Source organism: Macaca mulatta, chromosome 17 (assembly GCF_049350105.2).
Source record: "Macaca mulatta isolate MMU2019108-1 chromosome 17, T2T-MMU8v2.0, whole genome shotgun sequence".
In the NCBI taxonomy this organism is placed as follows: Eukaryota; Metazoa; Chordata; class Mammalia; order Primates; family Cercopithecidae; genus Macaca; species Macaca mulatta.
In genome coordinates this window covers 108,168,938-108,191,364 of record NC_133422.1, presented here as the reverse complement: position 1 = coordinate 108,191,364, position 22,427 = coordinate 108,168,938, and the positions used below count along the sequence as shown (strand labels likewise).

The 22,427-nt window shown below is 56.6% G+C and overlaps 1 protein-coding gene across 4 annotated transcripts in view; it reads left to right on the top strand.

The window, feature by feature from the left end:
• Nucleotides 1–22,427, top strand: part of RASA3 (RAS p21 protein activator 3) — a 133,550-nt gene that overhangs the window by 65,234 nt on the left and 45,889 nt on the right. For all 4 annotated transcript variants that reach the window (XM_015121528.3, XM_077974113.1, XM_015121529.3 and 1 more), the window contains exons 3-4: nucleotides 7,435–7,538; nucleotides 17,772–17,866. In XM_015121528.3, the coding sequence (XP_014977014.2) occupies nucleotides 7,435–7,538; nucleotides 17,772–17,866 (199 nt within the window). The remainder of the gene's footprint in view (nucleotides 1–7,434; nucleotides 7,539–17,771; nucleotides 17,867–22,427) is intronic.

Genomic DNA, 22,427 nt, shown 5'->3' with positions numbered 1-22,427 from the left:
CGGTCTCCTCACCGTCCACGGCCCCGTTCAAGCGCTCACTCGTCCGTAAGCCTCCCTGGCCCCGAGCGAGGCCGCAGTGCCGCCCCCGCCAGCCTTGCGCGTTGGACGTTTGTGGTTCTGTGCGCTCTTTGGCTCCCCGGGACTGGGACTTTGCTTCATTGGCTGCTGTTCCCACAGTGTGGAACGGGGACGCGCAGCTGAAACAGTCGTGGGGAGAGAGCACCGTGGCTTCTGGGTCCGGTGAGCCACGCCTGGCCGGGGCCGAAGGCATCGAAGGTGCCCCCAGTTGCTTGCGCCTGGCGTGTGGGAGGCCCCGCCATGTGTTTGTCTCACTGTGTAGGGCAGAGGAAGAAACCTCTGAGCCAGGCAGTGGCGTGGCCTGGGGAGGCCGCTTTGGGTGCAGAGCCACTGCCTTCCCCAGCCGAACGCCGCCTGTGCCCGCAGGCCACACTGCGAGAGGGCGGTGTCCTGAGGCTGCGAGATGAGGGAACTGGCCTCTGGCAAGGCAGCGTTGAAACGTGGACGTCCCCGGAAGATTCTGTCTTCAAACTCGTGCTTCCCCCGGCAAGGCCCGTGTGGGTACTTGTGCCGCCTCGGGTGGGCTTCAGTGACGTCTGTCTCAGAGTCTTACATTTAGATGTGCTGTATGGTCTTCCTGGTGGAGACTGACGTCCCCTTGGCCTTGTGAAGCTCACCAGGGCCTGAATCAGGTGGGAGGAGCAGCTGCACGGGAGCCCGACGGCGGCTGCACCAGGCGGGACTGTGCTGTGACGATACAGGAGGTGTAGGTGTTGGGTTTTTTGAGACGAGGTCTCGCTCTGTCACTCAGGCTCTAGTGCAGTGGTGTGGTCACAGCTCACTGCAGCCTGGAACTCCTGGCCTCAAGCAATCCTCCACCTCCCTGCAGACGTGCGCCACCAAACCTGTCTAATTTTTAAATTTTCTGTTGAGTTGGGGTCTTGCTGTGTTGCCCAGGTTGATCTCTAACTCCTGGACTCAAGTGGCCCTTCTGCCATGGCCTCCCCCACTGCATCTGGCCTGGATGCAGGTGTTTAAAAGAGCTTAGGGAAGTTATTCGAAAAAGGCTCTGGCTTTCAACTCCCACTTCAACTCCTGATTTTGGTTCTCATTGGGGTGGATGTTCCCGAGCACTCCTGGGCTCAGGAGGAGAGCAGCTCCCCTGCGAGGGGCAGGGTCACCTGTGTCCACAGCGGCAGGGCCCGGTCCCTGGGGTTTGCGGGTCGGCATAGTCCACGGTGCCCGTGACCAGTCCTCTGAGCGGCAGGGCCTGGGAGGGGCATTGTCGGGCCGGCGAGGACAGGCGTGGGTGCTGGTCTGGGCATCAGTGGCGTTGCTCTGAGAGGGAAGGAGATGCTGTTCCAGCAAGGGCGGCGCCAGGTCTGGACCCTCAAGTGGACACTGTGTTTCAGCTCTGGAATTGGCCCAACAGGATTTTCTGCAAAACAGGAGATGGTCTGTGTGTGTCAGGTCCAGTCTGATGGCCACAAGTCACGGGACGGTGAGCACCCGAGGAATTGAATTCTGTGGTGGGAATCCAGGTTCGGGGGAGGTCGTCGGGCAGGTGCGTAGACGATGTGAGCTGTGAGCTTCACGCCCGAGGAATCCACTCTTCCTGCTGGATGCGTGGACGGTGGTGATGGCCTTGCCCCAGCAGCAGCGTCTGGAGCTGGCCCCTGCCGGGTGCGCTGTCTCCGTGGGGCTCGTGGCATCCCGGGGGTCTTGGAGGGATGTCACTCGGGTGCCCCATTCGCAGGTACAAACCTGCAGTTCTAGGAGCTGACTGATGCTCGCGGCCCTGGCCCCCGTCCTCACACCACCTGAGTGGCCAGGCAGGGGCTTCTCTCGGCCGGTTCTGACCTCCATGCTAAAATGAACGAATAGGACAGGAAAGTGAAGAAAACGTGCGGCAGGGGAAGTGACCTGGGAACTCACCGCCCCCCACCGACCTCCAGGACTCCAGCCTCCGAGCGCCGCAGCCAGGCCCTGCCCTCTTCAGCACATTGGAAACACCCGCATCTACCCAGCGTGTGCCAGGATGGCAGCTCTCCAGCCTCCAGCCTGCAGGCCGAGCCCACGCCCCAGGGAAGCCACTGATCTGGGTCCCCTCGTGCTGAGCGCCCCGGCCAGAGGTGCCCCTTCCAGGTCTGGGTGTGGTTGGCGGAGGTTCTGTGGGTTTAAGCTGTGGGTTCATTCTCGGAGGTTGTTAATTGCCCCCAGAAGGTGGGGAACGGCCTCCACTCTCCTCCTTGAGCTGGGGGTTTGCATTCTTCCAGGCGTTTCTTCAGGGCTCCCGGGCGATGGTGGCACAGTGGCCTTGGGCGTCAGGCTGGCTCTGTGCCATCACTGCGGGGAGGGGTTTCCTTCCTGTGGGGGCCTCCACTGTCCCTGGAATCGCCCTTCTTATTCCCTAAATAAATCATCGGTCTAAGAAGCTGAACGAACCCTCTATTCTGGCACAGGGACCGGCTCCATCTTTCCTTGAAACCCTGCAGAGCCTTCATTAAAATGAGCGCAAAGGCCTGCAGCGCTGCCGCCTCTCCGGACCCCATTGCCGTGGGATGCCTCCTCCTCTGGGCAGCCTCCTCCTCTGGGCAGGCTCCCCAGCGGCCTCCTGGTCTAAATCCCTCCTCACAGGCAGCCCTGCCCGCTGCTCCGTCCGTGTGGACTTCGCGTCCGGAGTCCAGCCGCTCTCCCCTGCTGGGCTCGTCCGGCTCGCGGGCATGACGCTTGGTCACGGTGGTTGGTGGCTCAGGGCTCCGTAGGTAAGGCCGGCCGGCCGCCTGCAGATGTCCTGCCTGGTTTCCTGAAAGACTTGAGGTGACTTGCAGGAAACAAAGTCAGTCATAACTTTATTAAGTTTAAAGAGTTATACGAAATAAGGGGGAAAATGTGAAAATAGGCAACTGGAGCCGGTAGAGTAAACGACATCAGAAATGTAAAACGCTCACCATCGCCTTTGCTGGAGCCCATTGTGGCTCCAGCGTTCTCGGCTGCAAAGGTGTAAAATGGAAATGTGAGTGCGATGTTCCTCTTCTTCAGGAGGGGGGACCGCGAGGTTCCCGAGAACCAAGCTCCTCTTAGCAGGGGGGCAGAGAGGACCCCAAAGCGCTGCCTCCCTTCTGCCATTCCGGAGCAAGGTTTCCGAAGCCGTTGCTCGAGAAATTGCTGGGTGGAGGCCGGAAGAAGTCGTGCTCCCCGGGGGTAGTGCGGCAGGGCTTGGGCAGCGGGGCTGAGGCACGGTGTCCCTGGGCGCTGCCCGGTAGAGGGGTATTCCGTTGCTCTGCCAAGTGACTCCTCTCACTGTGACTCTGCTTGGCGGTGGGGGTTCGGGGGGGCGGGGGCTCAGGGCAGAGGCTGCTGGCTGGGCACCTGGAAGGGTCCCGTGAGGCTTCTGGTGGTGCTGACACCTGTCCATGGAAATTGAGGTGTTTAAAATTCATAAATAAACCAGAAATCCATTCAATAAAAAGAGATAAAAATAGCAGAAAGAGGAAGCTACAAGAAAACACACGAACTCCATGAAATTATCAGACTGGACGTGCCCCTTTCTAAACGTAAAAGCGGTTTATAGCAACACAGCATGGCCTGAGTCACGGCACGATCCCTGGGATAGTTTCATCAGATGTCGGAGTGCCTCGGTTTCCCACCCTGTGCATTGGGACGGTGGGGAAGTGTGCAGGGTCAAAGGCCAGGTGCACAGCGCCTGTGTGTGGGGTGTGCTCAACGCTGGCATCTTCATCTCACCAACCCTCACCACACACCGGACACGCACTGAGTATGCATTGGACACACACTGGACACGCATCGGACACGCACCGGACACGCACCGAATATGCATCGGACACGTACTGGACACGCACTGGACGTGCACCGAACATTCACCAGACACGCACCGGACACGCACGACACGCATTGGACACGCACTGGACACACGTTGGACACCACATCAGACATTGCAGTCCAGCCTGACCCACTTCCTCCTCCCCGCGTTCCTGCGACGCAGGCACAGGCCCACGTGGTGGGGTCCTCAGTGTCTGTGTGGGGGGTGGGGGGCTCTTGGGAAGCGTGACACCCTCTCACGGCGAGGTGGCCAGGTGAACCCCGAGCCCTGGGTTGCTCTGAAGCTGCCACAGCTTCCTGAAAAGCCAGCTGCTGGAGTGTGTGCCAGTGGAGGGCGTCCGTTCCATTCTCGGGCAGCTTGGCTGTCGGTGCCTGTGGTTCTGAGGTTCCTCCGTGGTGAATGAAGCTTGATTTACACCTTTTGGTTACGCATTTGCCGCGAGGCCAGGAGCTGTGCGTGCTCCCGCCGGGCTTCTCGCGTGAGATGCGCCACGGCCGGGACAGCCTGGGCACCTGCCATTCTGGAGCAGTAAGCGAAGCCTCCAACCCTTGTTTCTTCGGGCTCTGCCGGGAGCGAGCGGGACTGGAAACACTGAGTCCAGGCTGTGTCCGCGCATTCAGGCACCACGGCTTCGTGCCGTCGCTTCGGCCTCAGTGGCCCTGAAAGTTGCTCTGGGACGTACAGAATAGGCCGTCTTGTTGTTGTAAAAACCTCAAATGTTTTGTGAATTACTATTAATTGTTAACGCCTGTCCTGTGAGTAGCTCGTCGCCTGAGACCTTGTCGTGAATATTAAAATGCGCGTTTGGTGTCCCTTTTGGCTTTGAGGTTGACAGTGGTTTTTCCTGCCAGTGGGGACGCTGTCTGCAGAGCACCAAGCTTCTCCGGGGAGGCCGCAGGGCGCTGCCCGGGGAGTGTGCGTCCTGCCCCGAGATCCTGCAGCTGTGACTACACAGTGTGGGGGCGGGGTGACAACCCCTCGCCTTGTCATGAAAGCAGCGCATTGTGCGGGGCGCATCTGTGGTGCCTTTGTGTACGTGTGACCCAAGTGCTCCGGGTGCATGCCTGCACGCACAAACACGCACACATGCCTGTGGGGACACACGTACGGGCACACACGTGCACACACAAACGTGCCTGTGGGAACACACACCCACGGGCACACACGTGCACACACCCACACACGTGCCTGTGGGAACACACCCATGGACACACACATGCACACACCCACACACGTGCCTGTGGGCACACACACCCACGGGCACACATGAACACGCACACGTGCCTGTGGACACACACCCACGGGCACACACGTGCACACACCCACACACGTGCCTGTGGGAACACACCCATGGGCACACACATGCACACACCCACACACGTGCCTGTGGGCACACACCACGGGCACAGGGTGTTTCTCCCTGGGGGTCCCTGACATCAGATCTCAGCGGTGCCCAGGCAGACCCAGGAAAATCAGAGGCACTCGAGCACCTGCGACAACGACCAACGTGAGAATGTGTTTAAAGGAAATGTGACTTTCTAATGGGCCTTCATGAACCAGGATTCTGCTACGAGGAAGTCGGTGGAAGTCCCTGAGCATTCTGCCTTCATTGAAAGATAAAGAGATGTTTCTTTTGTGTGTAAATGGATACTGCTGTGTTTCCAAAATGCTTACAACAATGTAGGTATTTTAGGCCTCCTTTGGAAGATTGTGTTTTATGACAAAAAATGGTTTTTTGAGTAAACGTTACTCAGTCTCTGACCCAGTTATAAAAATTATGAAATCAGTGAAATCCAAATGAAATGCCTGTTATCAAGGCCGCTGCAGAGGGAGGGGCTAGGGCCTGGGCTCCGGGCAGCAACGCTCGCGGCCCGAGGTTTGGGCCTCTGCCTGTGCTGTATCTCCTGGTTTAATTTGCATTTTCTCAAGGGCTAATGACATGGAGCATTTTTAATACATTGTTGGTCATTTGTCTTCTTTGGTGATATGTGTGTTCAGATCTTTTGCCCCTTTTTAAATTGAATTATTTGTCATCATTTATTGAGTTATAAGAGTTCTTTATATATTCTGGATACAAGTCCTTTATCAGATAACTGACATGCTAATATTTTTTCTAGTCTGTCTTTTCACTTGTAATTTTTTACATTTTTATTATTTTTTTTGAGACTGAGTTTTGCTCTTGTCACCCAGGCTGGAGTGCAGTGGTGCAATCTCGGCTCACTGCAACCTCCGCCTCCCGGGTTCAAGCGATTCTCCTGCCTTAGCCTCCCGAGTAGCTGGGAATTACAGGCACCCACCACCACGCCCTGCTAATATTTGTAGTTTTAGTAGAGACGGGGTTTTGCCGTGTTGGCCAGGCTGGTCTCGAACTCCTGATCTTAGGTGATTCGTCCACCTCAGCCTCCCAAAGTGCTGGGAGTACAGGCGTGAGCCACCGCACTGGCCCTTTTCACTTTTTAAATAACGCTTTTAATGCAAAAAAGTTTTTAGTGTTTTTAATTTTGATGGAAGTCTGATTTTCCATTTATTTTTCTTTTGGCACTTGTGCTTTGGGTGACAGATCTAAGACATCTTTGGGTGCAGGTTCATCCCCGTTTTCTTCTCAGAGGCTGGGAGCTCCAGCCCTTACACCCTTACACATGGGTGCGGGGTCTGAGTTCATTTCTGCCTGTGGCTGGGGTGGGGCCTGCGCCATTGGTGACTGTGTGGACGATCACCTGGCCCAGCACCGTTGACCTTCCTTTGCTCTCTATCGGAATGGTTCCTCCTTGAATAACTTACATCTTTCCTATTTTGGACCTTAGCATAAATGTGTGTGAAAGTGGGCTTGTGTTGAGTTCTGAGTTGGTAGCTGTGCGTGCACCATAGTAATCGCCAACAGGTCCGGCACAGGTAGGAACCTAACCCCACCTGTGCCGGCCCAGGACAGCAGGGGGGTTTGCTGAATGGCAAAGCCTGTTGGCTTCTGCTTCTTTATTGGGGTTGCAGTTATTTGAAGTCTCCCTCTGTGGGGCGGCTGCATCTCCGGGTGACTCACGCGTGGGTAGCCTGAGCCGTGCACTCTGTAAGCACAGTCAGCCGCGGGGGCCTTCCCCAGGAGTGAGGACGGCTGGGCAGTCAGGACTTTGTACTGGATCTCTGGATAAAAGGAACCGGGCAAGGCACTGGAGTGCTGTGTTTTACATTCAATCCATAAAGGGAGCCACCACCTGCCCCAAACCAGGTACCTTCAAAACATCACAGTGTCCCTGAGGCTGGACCTAGACCTGAGCACGTACCATGGAAGTCATTCAGGCAGTGACCATGGTCTCTGCAGAGGTCTCTCAGCGTCCTGGACCGCCAGGCAGCCCAGTTACAGTTCATCCGTGCAGTGCAAAGGCTCGAGGTAGAGGCTGGGATGCAGCCACAACACCCTTCACCCCACAGGGAGCTGCAGGTTCATGTCTCACACGTGCCGCGCACTGCAGGGCGTTCTCATGGCACGTTTAAAACTAAGAGCACACGTGTGTGCCCCTGGGGCTGAGGCGGGGAGCGTGGCTTGTGTTCTAACTGGTGCTTTTCTTTCTCTCCAGCCCCTTTTACGGAGAAGACTTTTACTGTGAAATTCCTCGGAGCTTTCGTCACCTGTCCTTCTACATTTTCGATAGAGACGTTTTCCGGAGGGATTCCATCATAGGTAGGTGATGAATGAGCATTGACTTCCCCTTTTCCACCTGTTCTGTGCCAGGGGAGTGTTAGCATTTCAGCCCGGAGCCTGGCGGGATGGTGCTGAGGGGTCACGGCAGCCCTGGCTGTTCCTCCTGATCTGCTCTCGGGATCTGGCCTGGCGTCTGGTCCCTCCTGGAGCACCACGCCAGGCTCAGGTCAGTGAGGGCTGCCAGTCGAGGCTTCCGTGGCCCCTCAAGGCGAGAGCACAGCATCCCCGACCCTCTTCAGACAACTTCCCAGGGCTTCTCCCCGGGGCATCCGCGGGGGGGACCTTTGCGTGGACGTGGGGCCCTCCCTCCTCACCACATCCTGGCTGTCCCTGTCCTAACTTCAGTCCCCACAGTGTGGGCACGGGAAGGGCGGGTGGGGGTGGGGGCGTGTGGGCTCAGTTTCCCCCGGTTTTCTTGGAGAAAGCTCATGGGCAGCCCTGCCGGGGATCGCAGGAAGGCAGCGTCCTGTAAGTTGTGGGGCCTCTTGGCAGAGTGGACTTCAGGTTACTCAGGGAGCTCCTTGTTCCTAAATGCAGCCAGAGGACCCCATCAGGAGCGGACCTCACGCAGCAGGCGTGGGAGGCTGGGGTATCAGGCTAATTCCCGCCGAGTCGCCGGGAGAGCCAGGAAAGGAGGAGGGTCCTGCAGCACCTGAGCTCATGCCCAGGACGGGTGGCCGGGGAGCCAGTGTGTACTGGCTGCCACAGCCTGAGCCCAGACCCCGGGTGGTGCAGGCTCCTCGTCTCCCTGGCTGCCGGAATGCTGAGTGGGATAGGGCAGGAGGAGGAGTCCCCCAGGAGGACCCCAAGCTCCGCCCCAAGCAGCCTGAGGGTCCACAAGTGCAGGAGGCCAGCGAGGCCACGAGGGTGCCGTGCAGGGGGTGGGGGGCGCGTCCATCTGACGCTCACTGCTCACACTGGCTCCCCATACCGCATCATGGCCTCTCCGTCCCACGCCAGCTGCCCCCTTTCCCCAGCGCTCGCCGGTGTCCCTCAGCTGTGGGCTTTCCTCATCGTCCATGTCCCTCTGTTTGTGAGCTGTGGTCCAGGATCTGTGATCTGATCCATTCCCGGTGCTTGGCACACAGAAGCGTGAGAGGCACAGCCAAAGGTCCACGTCAGAGCTTGAGTGTCCTAAAGCCCAGCCTGTCCCCACTGGACGGCCGGCAGTTAGTGCATGTCAGCACGACATTGAGGGAGAGAGAGGGCATGAGAGAAACTGGCTAGCGGGTAACTGGTAGACTCCTGTCTGCACTCTGCTGTGTCCCAGGCCTCCGTGGCAAGTCCCCTGACAGAGACAAGGAGACAGACGCCCATCCTGACCGGTCTCGCGCTCTGCCTGGCGTTGAGATGGGCTTGGCTGGGTGGCAGCTGTGACCCCAGAGGCCCTTGGGGCTGGGCAGACCCTCACCTGGCTTTGATAAGGCCTGTGCCCCCTCACCATTGCATGGATCAGGACCTGGACATTTTTGGGACTGTTATTCGCTGTACCCAAATGATTATTCTTAGAAACTGCTGTGCTTTTCATAGAAGTCTCCAGAGTTTGTTTAGAAAATACATGGAATGGGTCACATGGATCTCAGATCATTGACATTTGACTTCATTTTGAGCAGGAACGCTGTGCCGGGTGCTTCCGCAACGGACACCCTGGCCCTGAAATGCGATTGCAGAAGGTGTTTGTGCTCCTGAGTGCGGTGGGCACCTGGACCCCTTCAGGGTCTTGCTGTGCTGGGCCTCGTGTAGCCTTGTTGGTGAGATGGTCTTGAGGGTCCAGCATGACCCCTGCACCCCACTGCTCAGTGTCTGCCTGGGAGGCCCTCAGGTTCACGCCCATAGCTTCGAGTCGCGTTCAAGCTGTTTGGGCGCTGAGGAAGGGTTCCCTCTTCCTCTCTCCCTCTGACCAGGGCATCGGCTCCAGGGCTAATGGCTGGCAGTTCTCCCTCCTGCCTCCGGGCGCAGCTGCTCTGCACCCCGCTCCTCAGGCACCTCCTCCTCCATCCCCACATCCTGCCATGCCCGCCTCCGGGACTGGGGCCTGCTGCAGGAGACGGCCTCTGACCCTGCAGCTGCCCTCCGTGGCCTGCCTCCCCTGCCACCCTCCTTGGTTGTGGTTCTTCTGCCTGTTGTGCTGTGTCCACTGGACGGAGCTTCCCAGAGCCCTGCATGCCTGTGTCTCGCTCCTGTGTTCTCAGCAACTGCCAGGGGCCTCCAAGGGCTTTCCCGGAAGAAAGGGAGCTGTGGAATCCAGATTATTCAGCCGAGGCTAATGGTGTATCTGGCGGGGCTCAGCCTGTGCTGGGCACCACGTGTCAGGCCTCATCACCAGCTCAGTTTATGTGCGAGAATCCACAGGGACTTGATTCATTCTGGAAGGTGTATGAGACATTTTTTGAGTGATAACCCTAAGGAAAAAGAAATTTAAAAAATTTTTTGCACATTTTAGTAAGAGAAACTGATCAAGTTAGTTCCGGAGTTTTGTGCTCTGAAAATAACCAAATAAGATGTTTATTAATCGTTCTGTTGACGTCATCTGCTAGCAGTTCTTGGTGGCTTTACGGTTATGGTGACTGGACTTAGATGTTTCACTATGGCGTTTACAGCCATGAAAATGGATGGCTGTCTGGATCTCCGGTAACGATTTATCGTTATGATGGTAATTATGTTGTTACTGGGCATGAAACACCAGGTTCTGGGGAATGCGCTTCTGGGTGGAAGTGCGCGGTGCCCACTGGCTTCCTGGCTGCGTGGTTCTCCTGGTTCTCTTGTTTCTAGCAGCTGCCCACGCCCTAAGGAAACCCCACCTGCCAGCGAGTTTCCTTGGGGCGGCCACAGCTGTGCTCAGTTGCAAGTTCAGGTCCAGGAGTGAGGGGTGCACTGGCAGGTGGGGACGCACTCCTATGGGGTGTGGGTTGGGGCCGGGAGGGCATCTTTAGCCTGGAGGGGGAGGGCGGTGGCGACTCAAACCGATAAAGGCAGCAGAAGCCGCCGGGAGACTCCGGGAAATAAAGCCCCGCCCTCAGCCCTGCCCAGCCCACCCCGCCCCTCCACCGGCTGCAGTCAGCTCCCGCAGGTCGGAAGCCTCCCAGGGGCAGCAGGCGCAGAGGGAAGAAGTGTCCGGCGTGGGCCGGCCCTGGGCGGCGTGACCGGCCTTCTCTGTCCCCGGTCCGCGGCCCACAGCGCTGCTGCCGGTGGCAACTGTCAGTCAAGCCGGGCTCCCAGCCGCAGGGCCGCGGCCTGCGGGACACCGGGGCGCAGGTGCCTTCAGGCTTCCAGGCGCAGGGAGGCGGCCTCTGCCTGGGCTCGGCTGCCGGGCGCTGCACCCACGGAGCACAGACCAGAAACTATGGCTCCCAGCAGATGCGAGAACCGGGAAACGCCCCGGGCCTGGCTCACTGCTGTCAGCCAGGAGCACCGGGGTCTCCGCCCCACATCCTGGGCCTCCCTCCTCTTCCCGCTAGGCCTCCACCTTCCTCGGGGCGGCTCTGGTAGCCCCACGTCCCCCTCCATTTGCCGCTCCAGCCCCTAGAGCCTCTCTGAGGCTTCCCAATGGGGTGGGGGTGCAGTGAGACCTCCATTCATTTCTTCTTCTTCTTTTTTTGAGAGGGAGTCTCGCTCTGTCGCCCAGGCTGGAGTGCAGTGGTGTGATCTCGGCTCACTACAAGCTCCTCCTCCCGGGTTCATGCCATTCTCCTGCCTCAGCCTCCCCAGTAGCTGGAATTACAGGCGCCTGCAACCACGCCCGGCTAATTTTTTGTATTTTTAGTAGAGACGGGGTTTCACCGTGTTAGCCAGGATGGTCTCGATCTCCTGCCCTCATGATCCGCCCGCCTCGGCCTCCCAAAGTGCTGGGATTACAGGCAGGAGCCACCGTGCCCTGCTGAGACCTCCATCCTTTGTGTATAAATCAGGTGGTCTGCAACTGACATAAGGTAAAGTGTTTAGGTGTAGCCTTCAGCAGCGTATGCAGGTGTGTAGATAGCACCACAGCTGAGATACGTTCCCACAGCCCAGAACACTCCTTCGGGGTGGATTTCCTACCCTGGCCCGCAGCCCCTGGCAGCCACTGCTCTGGGGCCTGTTCCCACCGTTTTGCCTTTTCCAGGAGGCCACGTGAGAATAACTAGAGAATAACTAGAGTCAAACCCTGGAGGGACCTGCCCTCTGCCACCGCGCTGGTCCTACGCTGTGTGGCTGTGAGCCAGGTCGCCCCCTCCCACTGCCCGTGGGTTTCCATCATACAGACGCACCTCAGTGGCCTCATCCACTGGCTGGATTGTGTCTAATCCTCAGGAATTATGAATAAAGTCACCGTACGCATTCTTGGATAGATCTTTATGTGGAGAATGTTTCTGTTTCTTACTCTGAGATAAATACGTGGGAGTGAGGTTGCTGGGCCCACTGTAGGGTGTGTGTTTACTTTCATTAGAAACTACCCAACCATGTCTCCAGGTGGCCGCCCAGTCCGCCTTCTCTCCAGCAGCGGGTGAGAGCAGCAGGTGTTTGTATCCTGCCCAGCCCTGAGGTCTGAGTTTTTATTCTCTAGTTAACGTTTCTACTCCCATAGGTGTGCACTGTTTCACTGTGGTTTTGATTACGTGTCCGTGAAGAGCGGCATTGAGGACTTTTCGTGGGCTTAGTGGCTGCTCTATTCCTTCTTTGGTAAATTGTTCAAATCTTTTGCCCTTTTAATTGGGTTGTTTTCTTGTTATTTTTTAGAGTTCCATGTATTCTGGATACGAGTCCATCACAAGAGTGCTTTGCAAATATTTTCTTCCTGTTTGTGGCTTGTATTTCATTTTCTTAGCATTGTCTTTGAAGAACAGAAGTTTTAAATTTTGATGGTTTATCACATTTTTTTCTTGTATGATTTGTACCTGTGGTGTCATGTCTAAGAAAGTCTTGCCTGTCCCACGGTTGTGGCAGTTTTCTCCCGGAAAGCGTGTGCTTTCAGCGTTTACATTTAGTTCTATGATCTGTTTCAAGCTAGTTATCACTTACGGCACAAAGAAAAGGGTCGGGATTCCGTTTTTTCCATGTAAACATCCGTTCGTTCCGGCATCCTTGGTTGAAAGGCGACCGTTCCTCCATTGATGACTTTGGCACATTTCTGGCTTCGTTGGCCGCATTGCGTGGGTCTGTTTGTGGCCTCTGTATTCTGTTCCGTCTGAGGTAGGAGGCGGGACTGGACTCTGGAGGCAGGTCTCGGACACCGGACCAAATTGAGGACTAGCTAACACAGGGATGGGTGGAAGGAGCCTTCCATCAGACACGCCTGCCAGTGCGCCGTGTCGGCTTACCATCGCCATGGCAAGGCCTGGAGGTTACCACCCCTTTCCATAGGAACAACCCCGTGACTCGGAAGTTACCACGCTTTTTCTAGAAGTGTCTGCATAATCTGTCCCTTAATTGACACATAGTTAAAAGCGAGCATAAACAAGACTGCAGGACTGCCCGGAGCTGCCACCGTCAGCACCCCGCCTGTGGGGAGCCCTGCTCTGCGGGAGCGGTTTCAGAGCTATCACACTGCCGCCTCTGTTTTCTTCCACCACCACCTCCTTCTCGAATTCTTTCCTGAGTGAAGCTGGAGACCCTCTGAGGCTAAGCCCCAAGCCCTGTGCCATATGTATGCTCCCCTGTCCTCATGCCAGTGCCAGCGTCTTGATCACTGTGGCTTCATAGCAGGTCTTACGTCGTAGTGTAAGGTCCTCAAATTTGTTCTTAAACTTGTTTTGCTATTCTGGATCCTCTGAATTGCCATATGTATTTTTGAATGAGCTTCTCAATTTCCAAAATAGTCCCACAGGAATTTTGACTGGGATTACATTGATCTATAATTCGGGGAGAATTAATATCTTAACAAAATTGAGTCTTGAAAGCCATGGACATGGTATATTTTTCCACATGCCTGAGTCTGTGCAATTTCTCTCATCCGTGTTTTGTGACGTGTTTTCAACCTACACATTTTACACATTTAAAACATTTATTTCTCTGTGTTTTATGTGTTTAATGGAGTGGTCAAAGATTTCTCAGGTAGTCCACCAAAAGCACAAACCTAAAAACATAATTTTGTGAATGGTGCTTTTTTTGTTTAATTTTCATGGTCATTGACGCCTCCCTACTGACTCTGTATTCTCTGTTCTTGCTAAACACACCACTAGTTCTATTAGCTTTGCTTGTAGATTTTTTTTGTACATTCTATGAATAAAGGTTTTTCTTTCTTCCTTTGGGATCTGTATGGCCTTTGTTTTTCCTCGTGGCCCCGGCTGGAACACAGGTGGGGTCAGAGCGAGGCGCGTGCGTCTCAGCTGCACTCCCCGTCTCGGCCGCGCTCCCCGTCTGGGCCGCGCTCCCCGTCTGGGCCGCGCTCCCCGTCTCGGCGGCTCTCGCTGAGTGGTGTCCTGTGGCTGTTTCCCCTTTTTCTGATGCCCTCCAGACCCGGGGCTCCTCCTTTCTGAACGGGCCTGGCCAGCACAGATGCAGCAGAAGAAAGCGACCCTTCCCGCCTCTCGTGGTGAGAAGGCCGCCACCTTTGCCCAAGCGAGAAAGGGAGGCCCAGAGTGTTCGGTCAACTTTTTGGTGTGACTCACATAGGTGGGGACAGCCCTATGGATTGGGCACATCAGAGAAATTTCAGTAGACGCCGTGGCCTTCGGATCAGGCGTTCTCTCAGGTCAGCATCTGGAGATAGGAACACGCATGCTTCAGACGTCCCCATGTCCCCATTGTTGAACGTGGCTGGCTTCTCGAAGGAGAGGTTGGGGGCTGGTGACAGAAGTGACCCCACATCGGGAATGAGGGGGCGGGGGCAGGGATCCCCTTCTTGAAGGGATTTTAAATCCTTTTGAATGTTGTGGATTTTGTTCTGTTTCTGTTACCTATTAAAAAATTAAGTGAAGTACTTCTAAAAATAAAGACTTGTAATCATGTGCCAGTTACAAGATCCTTATCCACGTAAATATGTGACTTCTCCTGTCCCAGTTTCAGCTTATAAAAATGTGAAGACACAGTGACATTGCAAGTATTTAAAACTTCTGACTTCAAAACTGACCCTCCTGTCCAGCTGAAGGAGTCTTGGAGTCTGAAGACTTTTCCCTTTTCACTGAAATATATTGCCCAACTCAGTTTTAAGAAATTTTTGCTTTCATGTGGCTTTATTCCTGTGAGACTCAAAACTGAGGTTTGCATTGTGGGGGAAAGGGGAGGTTTGGCAGGAGCCACGCAGCCGTCATCAGAGGAGAGGACAGAGCCCCACTCGGGACCCTTGAAGTCAAAGGTGGGAGGGCGGGGGGGTGGGGGGATGGGGGGGTGGGGGGGTGGTAGGAAAGTCAAAGGCGCCCGCCCAGGGCTGCTGGTGGGAGGGCAGGGGACGCAGCGGGCCAGGAGGAGGTGTCCTGGCTGTCGTCCAACCTCGTGGTCTGCGCCATTAGAGGCCGTTGGAGGGAGTCCACGGAGTGTGTGTGTCACTGGGTTTCTCTCTGAGTCTCCCTGGTGCTCCTTCTCCCACGTGTGCTGGGGCCTGTTTTCTGCACCGGTCCCCTTCGTTCTTGCCTTGGCTCTCGCCTGCCCTCAGTGGTGTCAGCGTCCCGTGCAGCTCCAGATGGTCTGTGTGAGTCTGTGTGTCAAGAGCTGAGCCGACGAGGTCACGAGGCTGATCATACGAACCCACGAGTGTCTGTGTGCTGTATCTATGTGTGGGAGGCTGTGGAACTGGCCGGCCCTGGCTGTGAGCGGGGGTCCCGGAGCTGTAGTTTGCTGGGAAGGGGGCTCCGGCCCTGGCTGTGAGCGGGGGTCCCGGAGCTGTAGTTTGCTGGGAAGGAGCTCTGGCCTTGGCTGTGAACGGGGGTCCCAGAGCTGGGAAGGGGCTTCCTCCAGGGCTGTTCCCAGGGCTGCTTTGCTTTGCAGAGTGGACAGTATGAGCTGCAGCCGGCTCCCCTGAGGACACGAGATGAAGGTGCTGAGGTGCATGGCAGGGGTCAGCGGCACTGGAGGCAAACCGTGCTGATTCCACGTCTGTCCTTTGGGCACTTGGAAAGCGTCTTTGTGCCTCTTTCCACCTTCCGCACCTCCCACCGTGTCCTGTGGCCACGTGGTGCCCCCATCATGTGGCCGACCCTGCACTGTCCCACAGGGTCTGGAGCTGGTGCTGAGCTGGGCATGTCTCAGACCCTCCGAGTTCGCAGACAAGGGAGGGGCCTGGTGGCCAAGGCCCACAGGCTCTGAGATCAGTCACGGAACGGACCGGTCAGGCTGAGAGGTCTCGCTCGCTTGAGCCTGTGGGGTAGAGGAGCTCCTGAGGGAAGATGCGTCCTGAGACCTCGCAGGGTGGGGACGCTAACGGAGGAAGGAATGCTGGCAGGAAGGCGGGGAGGCAAGCTCCATCTCCCTGCAGCCCCAGCCTGCTTGTCTCTGGGGTGTGCAGAGTGGGACCTGCCCCTCCAGGGTCACCGCAGGACTGACTGAGATAGCACCTGTGAGAGGCTGGCGGTGGAGTGTTCCCGAATTTACTGAGGCTGGACAGCGAGTCAGGCCAAAGCGTGAGACTGTCAGATGCCAGGCCGGGGTTGTTCCGACGGGAGCCTGCGGAGGCTTTTTGAGATGCGGAAATATAAAAGGATCTTAGTTGGAGGAGAGAACTGGACTGGGCTCTGCTGTCCTGGTGTGAGGCAGGGTGGCTGGGTAGGAGGCCCAGGCCGCTCCCTGGAACCTGGGTTGTGCACAGTGTGCTCAGACCCTGCAGCTGGGGATGCTGCGGTGGAACCGGGGTCTGCCAGGACCCAGAGTTTCTCGCTTCGGTGACTGGACCAGGATCCTTAAGGAGGATGTGTGTGTTTCTGGGTGCAGAATGAAGACGCGAGGGGTCTGCCAACATTTCCTTCCTCACTCCTGCTCTCGCGTGTGCTCTGCGATGGGCTCAGACGTCACGTGTGTGTGACTCCCTGGGAATTCACGTGCGTCTGTCACCAGAGGTGCATGTGCTGCGTGGGTGCTTGCCGTGGTGGGTGGAGTGGTCCGCAGTGCGCGGAGGCCAGTGGCAGGGTTGACGTGGTGGTGCTGCGAGGGGACGCAGGATGGAAGACGGCTCAGTGCCCAGTGCCTGGCAAGCCCTGTCCTGCCAGGGATGGGATGAGCATGCGTTTACCCCACCATGAGAATGTTTCTTGAATGAGGTGAACGTATGAGCAGATAATAATGGTTACAGATACGAATTTACACATATAAATCCATACTAGGTAAATGTATATTGTACAAATATATTCTGATACGTATTTTCATTGGAAGTCTAGCTCCAAAGTACTAAGTCTGTTTAAGGCACAGGAAATGGTTTAGAGTGGATGTCCCCAGACTTTGGGGCCCACAGAAGTGCCCAGGGACCTGTGGTGGTGCAGATTCCGGCCCACACCAGAGCTTCTGTTCTCCTCTGTCTGGAGAAGGCCAGGAATCTACACTTTCGGGCTCTCCAGGGGTCCCAGAAGGCGGCTCAAGGATTACACTTTAGAGGCACGGATTCAGACCAACCCATGTCGTGTGGGAAGGTGGCAACTCATTCTAGCTGTCAGTTCTCCCTGCGAATAACCCGAGCACCCACATGCATGCACACATGTGTGCGTGTTCACACACGGAAGCTAACTCTAGGCACACGTGTGTTTCAAGCTGTGGCTCGCACAGGTGCACACGTGTCTCTCTAGAGGCGTGATGCTGCTGCCTTGGTGGTGTGTGAGGCATGAGGTGTTCATTTGTGAGAACAGGGCTCTTGTGCACCCAGCAAGCTCCGACGTGCCTCCCGCTGTGAGAACTGGCCACAGACCACAGTGAAAGTGAGGTGCGCATTGCCGATGGACTGGACGTTCGCGTCTTGCCAGCGAAGCCTCCCGAACGCCTTATTGGAAGGGAGATGGCGTAGACTTACCCCTGCACCTGACTATTTTGACTTTTTAGTATCAATTTTTAGGGATACGGTACCACCATGCCTGGCTCATTCTTTTTGTTTTGTAGAGAAGTTTTCGCCATATCGCCCAGGCTGGTCTCACGTGACCCTCCCCCTGGACCTCCCAAGCGTGGGGATTCCAGGCACGAGCCCCGCGCCCAGCCGGTGCCCCATTCTGAATTAAGCTGTTGGAAATGAGCTGCAGTGATGATGGGTTGGCTTCTGCTCGCAGGTGCCCTGGCTCTGGGACTGTGCCTGTGGTGAAGTCTCCTCTGCTTGTGTTGCAGGGAAGGTGGCCATCCAGAAGGAGGACTTGCAGAAGTACCACAACAGGGACACCTGGTTCCAGCTGCAGCACGTGGACGCCGACTCAGAGGTGCAGGTGAGACCCTCGGCACAGCCCTGGAAACCGAGCCCCGGGACGCCGTGGGGCCTCGAGACGCGCACGGCTCTGACTGTGGCTGTAGGTTGGGATTCGGCCTCGACGGGGAATAACGATGAGCCTGCTTGTGCTCGGAGCATGCCCAGGCTCTGCGCAGGGATTTTGGGTTTTCCTTTGTCATGAGCAACTGAGGCAGCTGTAAAAACCAACACGGTGAGAAAGGACAGGCACACGTAATTGAGGGCCAAGAGAACACGAGTGGGGAAGGGCCGAGTCAAGGTCAGCCCGCAGGGACCCTCGCTTCCCCACAGTTGCCTGGATGGGCTGCTCCCTGGCACTCGGCACCAAGAAGGGTCTGAGCTGAAAGAACATGCTGGTCTTCCGAGTGTCCATTGTCGGAAGTGGCCAGGGGCTCACCCCACCTTGCCGGGACTGTGTGCCAACTGGCGCTGGCCCCGGCCCTGTCCAGTGGGAGGAGCTTGTCCCACCTCCCCACGCAAGACCAGGGGCTCCAGTGCTGGGACCCATGTCCCAGACCCTTGTGTTCACGGCTGCTACGGTCGCATGGTGCCCAGCTGCCCAGCAGCAGCTGCTCCAGGCTTTCCTGTAAGAGAGGGAGTAGTGGGGGTCAGTCTGCCCAGCCCAAACCTGCACGAGCTCCTGTGGGGTCACCCTGAGCCCTGGTCCATGACATGGAGCAGCTGCAAAGACTACAAGCAAGAGGCACTGTGGCCTGACCCTGGAACCTGGGAGGGCTTCCTGGGTGGGTCCTTGGCTGGGACCTCAGTGTGTGTCTGAGTGCAGTCCCAGCACAGGCCGCCGGGCTTGGAGCCAGCTCCCTCATCGGATTGCTTCTCTGCAAGCCTCAGTTTCCCCATCTGGGTGGGTTTGTGAAGCGGGCTGGAATGGTGTGTGTGCCACTCGATGGTGCCTGGCACATTGTAAAGTGGTGGTGGTGACTGTTATTTTACACCTGGAGGCTGGCATCCGGGACAAATCCCCAAAATAGGTTCCTTGTGAGAACTTTGCCTGAGACTTCAGCAGAGGCAACTGGGTGGGTCGGATGGAGGCTCCGTGCCCACAGGTCCAGGGCAGATTTGGGCCAGGGGACTGGATGGCCTGGTGTCCTGTGGGAACCCTCGTCCCCGGGGAACCCTTTTTCCCCGGGAGCCCTCGTCCTCTGCGCTTCACTGGGTCAAGGTCGCCATCTGCTGAGATCACAGGCTGGGCACACTCCCATGGCCAGCAAAGGGCTCATTCATGAAGTTGACGGTGAGCCCAGCCAGGGGGACGGGGTGAGGCCCTGGACGGAAATGAAGGAATGGAGCCAAGAGGCCCTGGGAATGGCCCTGCCCTAAAGGACCTGTGCTAATTGTGCTTCACACTTAATTAACTCCGCTTCCTAGGAAAGCGCTGGCTGGGGAACCCACACGTGCTGTGGAAAGTGAAGGACGCTGTGATTACTGCAGAACTAATGACTGTCCTCGCAGCCCCAGAGCACAAGGGCCCCAGCGCGCTGCTCAGCGGACCCTGGAGTCCCAGCAGAAAGGCGGGGCTTCCCACGTGCTGCTGTGGGAGGGAGGCGGGGCTTCCCACGTGCTGCCCGGGAGGAGGCGGGGCTTGCTGACTGGGCCGCTCCCGCCTGCGTGTTCCCGGCACTTCTATTCTGGGATACCCGCGTCGCTGGGGTCTCTGAGCAGCAGGCAGAGTGCAGCCTTATCGTTTTCCTCAGATTCAAGTTTGTTTTTTTTTGGCAGGTGTAGCTTGTCCTCTTTCTTGCCTTTTTTTTAGATTGATTTAATTTTGAAATGGTTATAGATTTATAGGAAGACACCAAAACAGTACACAGGAGTGGCAAGGGGCGAATCTCCTCCTTGCCCCGAAAACGGAAGGCCGTACTCCCTTCTCCCGGCTTCCCCAGGCACCGCCCTGTGCAGCTGGTGCAACACCAACCAGGATGCCCACATTTGTGCCGTCCATGGACGTTACCCAGATTTCACCAGTTCACAGGCACATGCTTCTGTGCGTGTGTCTCTCTGTGTGTATTCTATGCTATTTTTTCCAGTTTTTTATGTGGTAAAATAGAGACATCATGAGATTTACCATTTTAACCATTTAAAATGTCCAATGCAGTGGCACAGTATTAAATGTATTCATAATATTGTACAACCATCACCACCACCCATCTCTAGAGCTCCTTTCATCTTGCAAAGCGGAACCTCTGTCCCCTCTGTCCCCTGGCTAGAGGTTTATTCAAGCGCTTCCGTCCCTCCTCCCCCCGGCAGCCCCATCGCACTCTGTCTCTGATGCGGGCCACTCCCCGTGGCTCATGGCAGTCAGCTCTGCCCTGCTGGTCTTCCTGAGGCTGATGTCGCTCTGCACGACGTCCTCCAGGTCACTTGTGGTATCGGAACCTCCTTCCTTCTGAGGCTGAGGAATGATCCGAGGTGCGAAGCGTGTGCTATTGGTCCGGTTGCCTGTCGATGGGCTGTTGTGACAGTCATCACAGGGGAGACTGTGCAACACCAATTAGGACTCAGACATTTCATCTCCACGAAGCTGTAAATAAGAATGCCGCTGGCTGATCTCACGGCTGGTAGACTCTCATAATTAACGCCCGAGGCGGCTGGCGTGCCCAGGGCCAAGCCCGGCGTCCTTCAAGCCTGCCTCTCACTGTCCGGAACGTGAGGATCCTGGACCAAGTGGTGTCAGTCTCCCGGGAATTTGCGCTCTATGGAAGGCAAATGTGAGCTGTTGTCTATTTTTTTGTTTTGTTTTGTTTTGTTTTGTTTTTTGAGACGGAGTCTCGCTCTGTCGCCCAGGCTGGAGTGCTGTGGCGCGATCTCGGCTCACTGCAAGCTCCGCCTCCTGGGTTTACGCCATTCTCCTGCCTCAGCCTCCTGAGTAGCTGGGACTACAGGCGCCCGCCACCGCGCCCGGCTAATTTTTTGTATTTTTAGTAGAGACGGGGTTTCACCGTGGTCTCGATCTCCTGACCTTGTGATCCGCCCGCCTCGGCCTCCCAAAGTGCTGGGATTACAGGCGTGAGCCACTGCGCCCGGCCATGTGAGCTGTTGTCTAAAGGGCAGGAGGCAGGGTCAGTGCTCTCCGATGCCCGCTGGACCTGGGCGGGTGCTGCCGACGCAGTCAGCCACAACGCCGCCCAAAATGTGGCCGTGACAGGGAGCAGCGTCCCTGCTGGACTCCAGCCAACCTTTAAAACCTCAACTCCAGGCTGGGCTTGGTGGCTTATGCCTGTAATCCCAGTACTTTGGGAGGCCAAGGCGGGTGGATCACCTGAGGTTGGGAGTTTGAGACCCGCCTGACCAACATGGTGAAACCCCATCTCTACTGAAAATACAAAATTAGCCGGGCGTGGTGGTGGGCGCCTGTAGTCCCAGCTACTCAGGAGACTGAAGCAGAAGAATCGCTTGAACCCAGGAGGCGGAGGATGCAGTGAGCCAAGATTGTTCCCCTGCACTCCAGCCTGGGCAACAAGAGTGAAACTCCATCTCAAAAGCAGCAGCAGCAGCAGCTCCAGTCTCAGGGCCGCCATTTTATCGTAAGATGTCATAGTGACTGTTTTCAGGAAGGCAGGGGGGTGGCAGTGCGGCTCCTTGAGTCCCTCCGCTCTGATTTCCAGGAAACGTCCCGTGGCCGGACAGTAAGTGTCACAGACACGGCCCATGGGGGAGGCCAGTGAGTGCGTCGCAGAAGTGGGGGAAACACAATTAAACCTTTCTTGCTTCCTTCTGGAACGGACACTGTTGGAAAGTCTTCGTTAAATCACTTTATGATGCAGCGTTGTGCTCTCTGACCCTCCCCCGACGCAGGGCAGTGTCAGCGTCAGATGCCAGCGGGGGCACTGCCTGTGACAGCGAGGCATCGCGGTGATCTGGGCGCCTGGGGGGTCACTGAGCTCCTTTATAAGCCGGGCATTCAAGTGCATCTGTGACGTATTCAGGAAATAGCACGGCCCTGCGAGGGATCACAGCAAACCCCCGGGTCCGCTGTCCGCCCGAGAGACACCTGCGTATTTTCCCCCTTGGAGCCTTCCAGTTGCACCATGAAATCAGTGACTGGGATAGAAATTCCAGCCTCCTGCTACAGCCTCTGGGAATTTTGTGTTTGTGCAGCAGACAGTCCTCTTGGAAGGATTTTCAGAGCAAACAAAGTCACTGTCTGTCATCCAGGGCCAAGCTTTTACGTTTCTCCAGGGTTGCAGGAGGAGAGGGCCAAGGCTAGGCTTCCTTCCTCGTGGCGTCTGTGTCCCCTCTCACCTGCCCGCTGACTTTGTCTCCTCTCTGCAGCCGGCGTGGAACAGCCCTGCATCCAAGGCGCCTCTGTCCTGGCTGCCTTCTGGGCTGCTGCCCGCCCAGCTGGGGATGCAGCAGCCGGTTGCGGGGGCCAGGACCCTGACCTGGTCCCGCGCACTGCTCTCTCCCTGGGGAAGGCCTTCCTGAGAAAGATGGATGGGGACCACTGCCTGCTTTTTAAAAATTAACTCTGTTTTGGGGGCAGTTCTGTGTTCACAGGGAAACTGAGCGGAGTATGGAGTTTC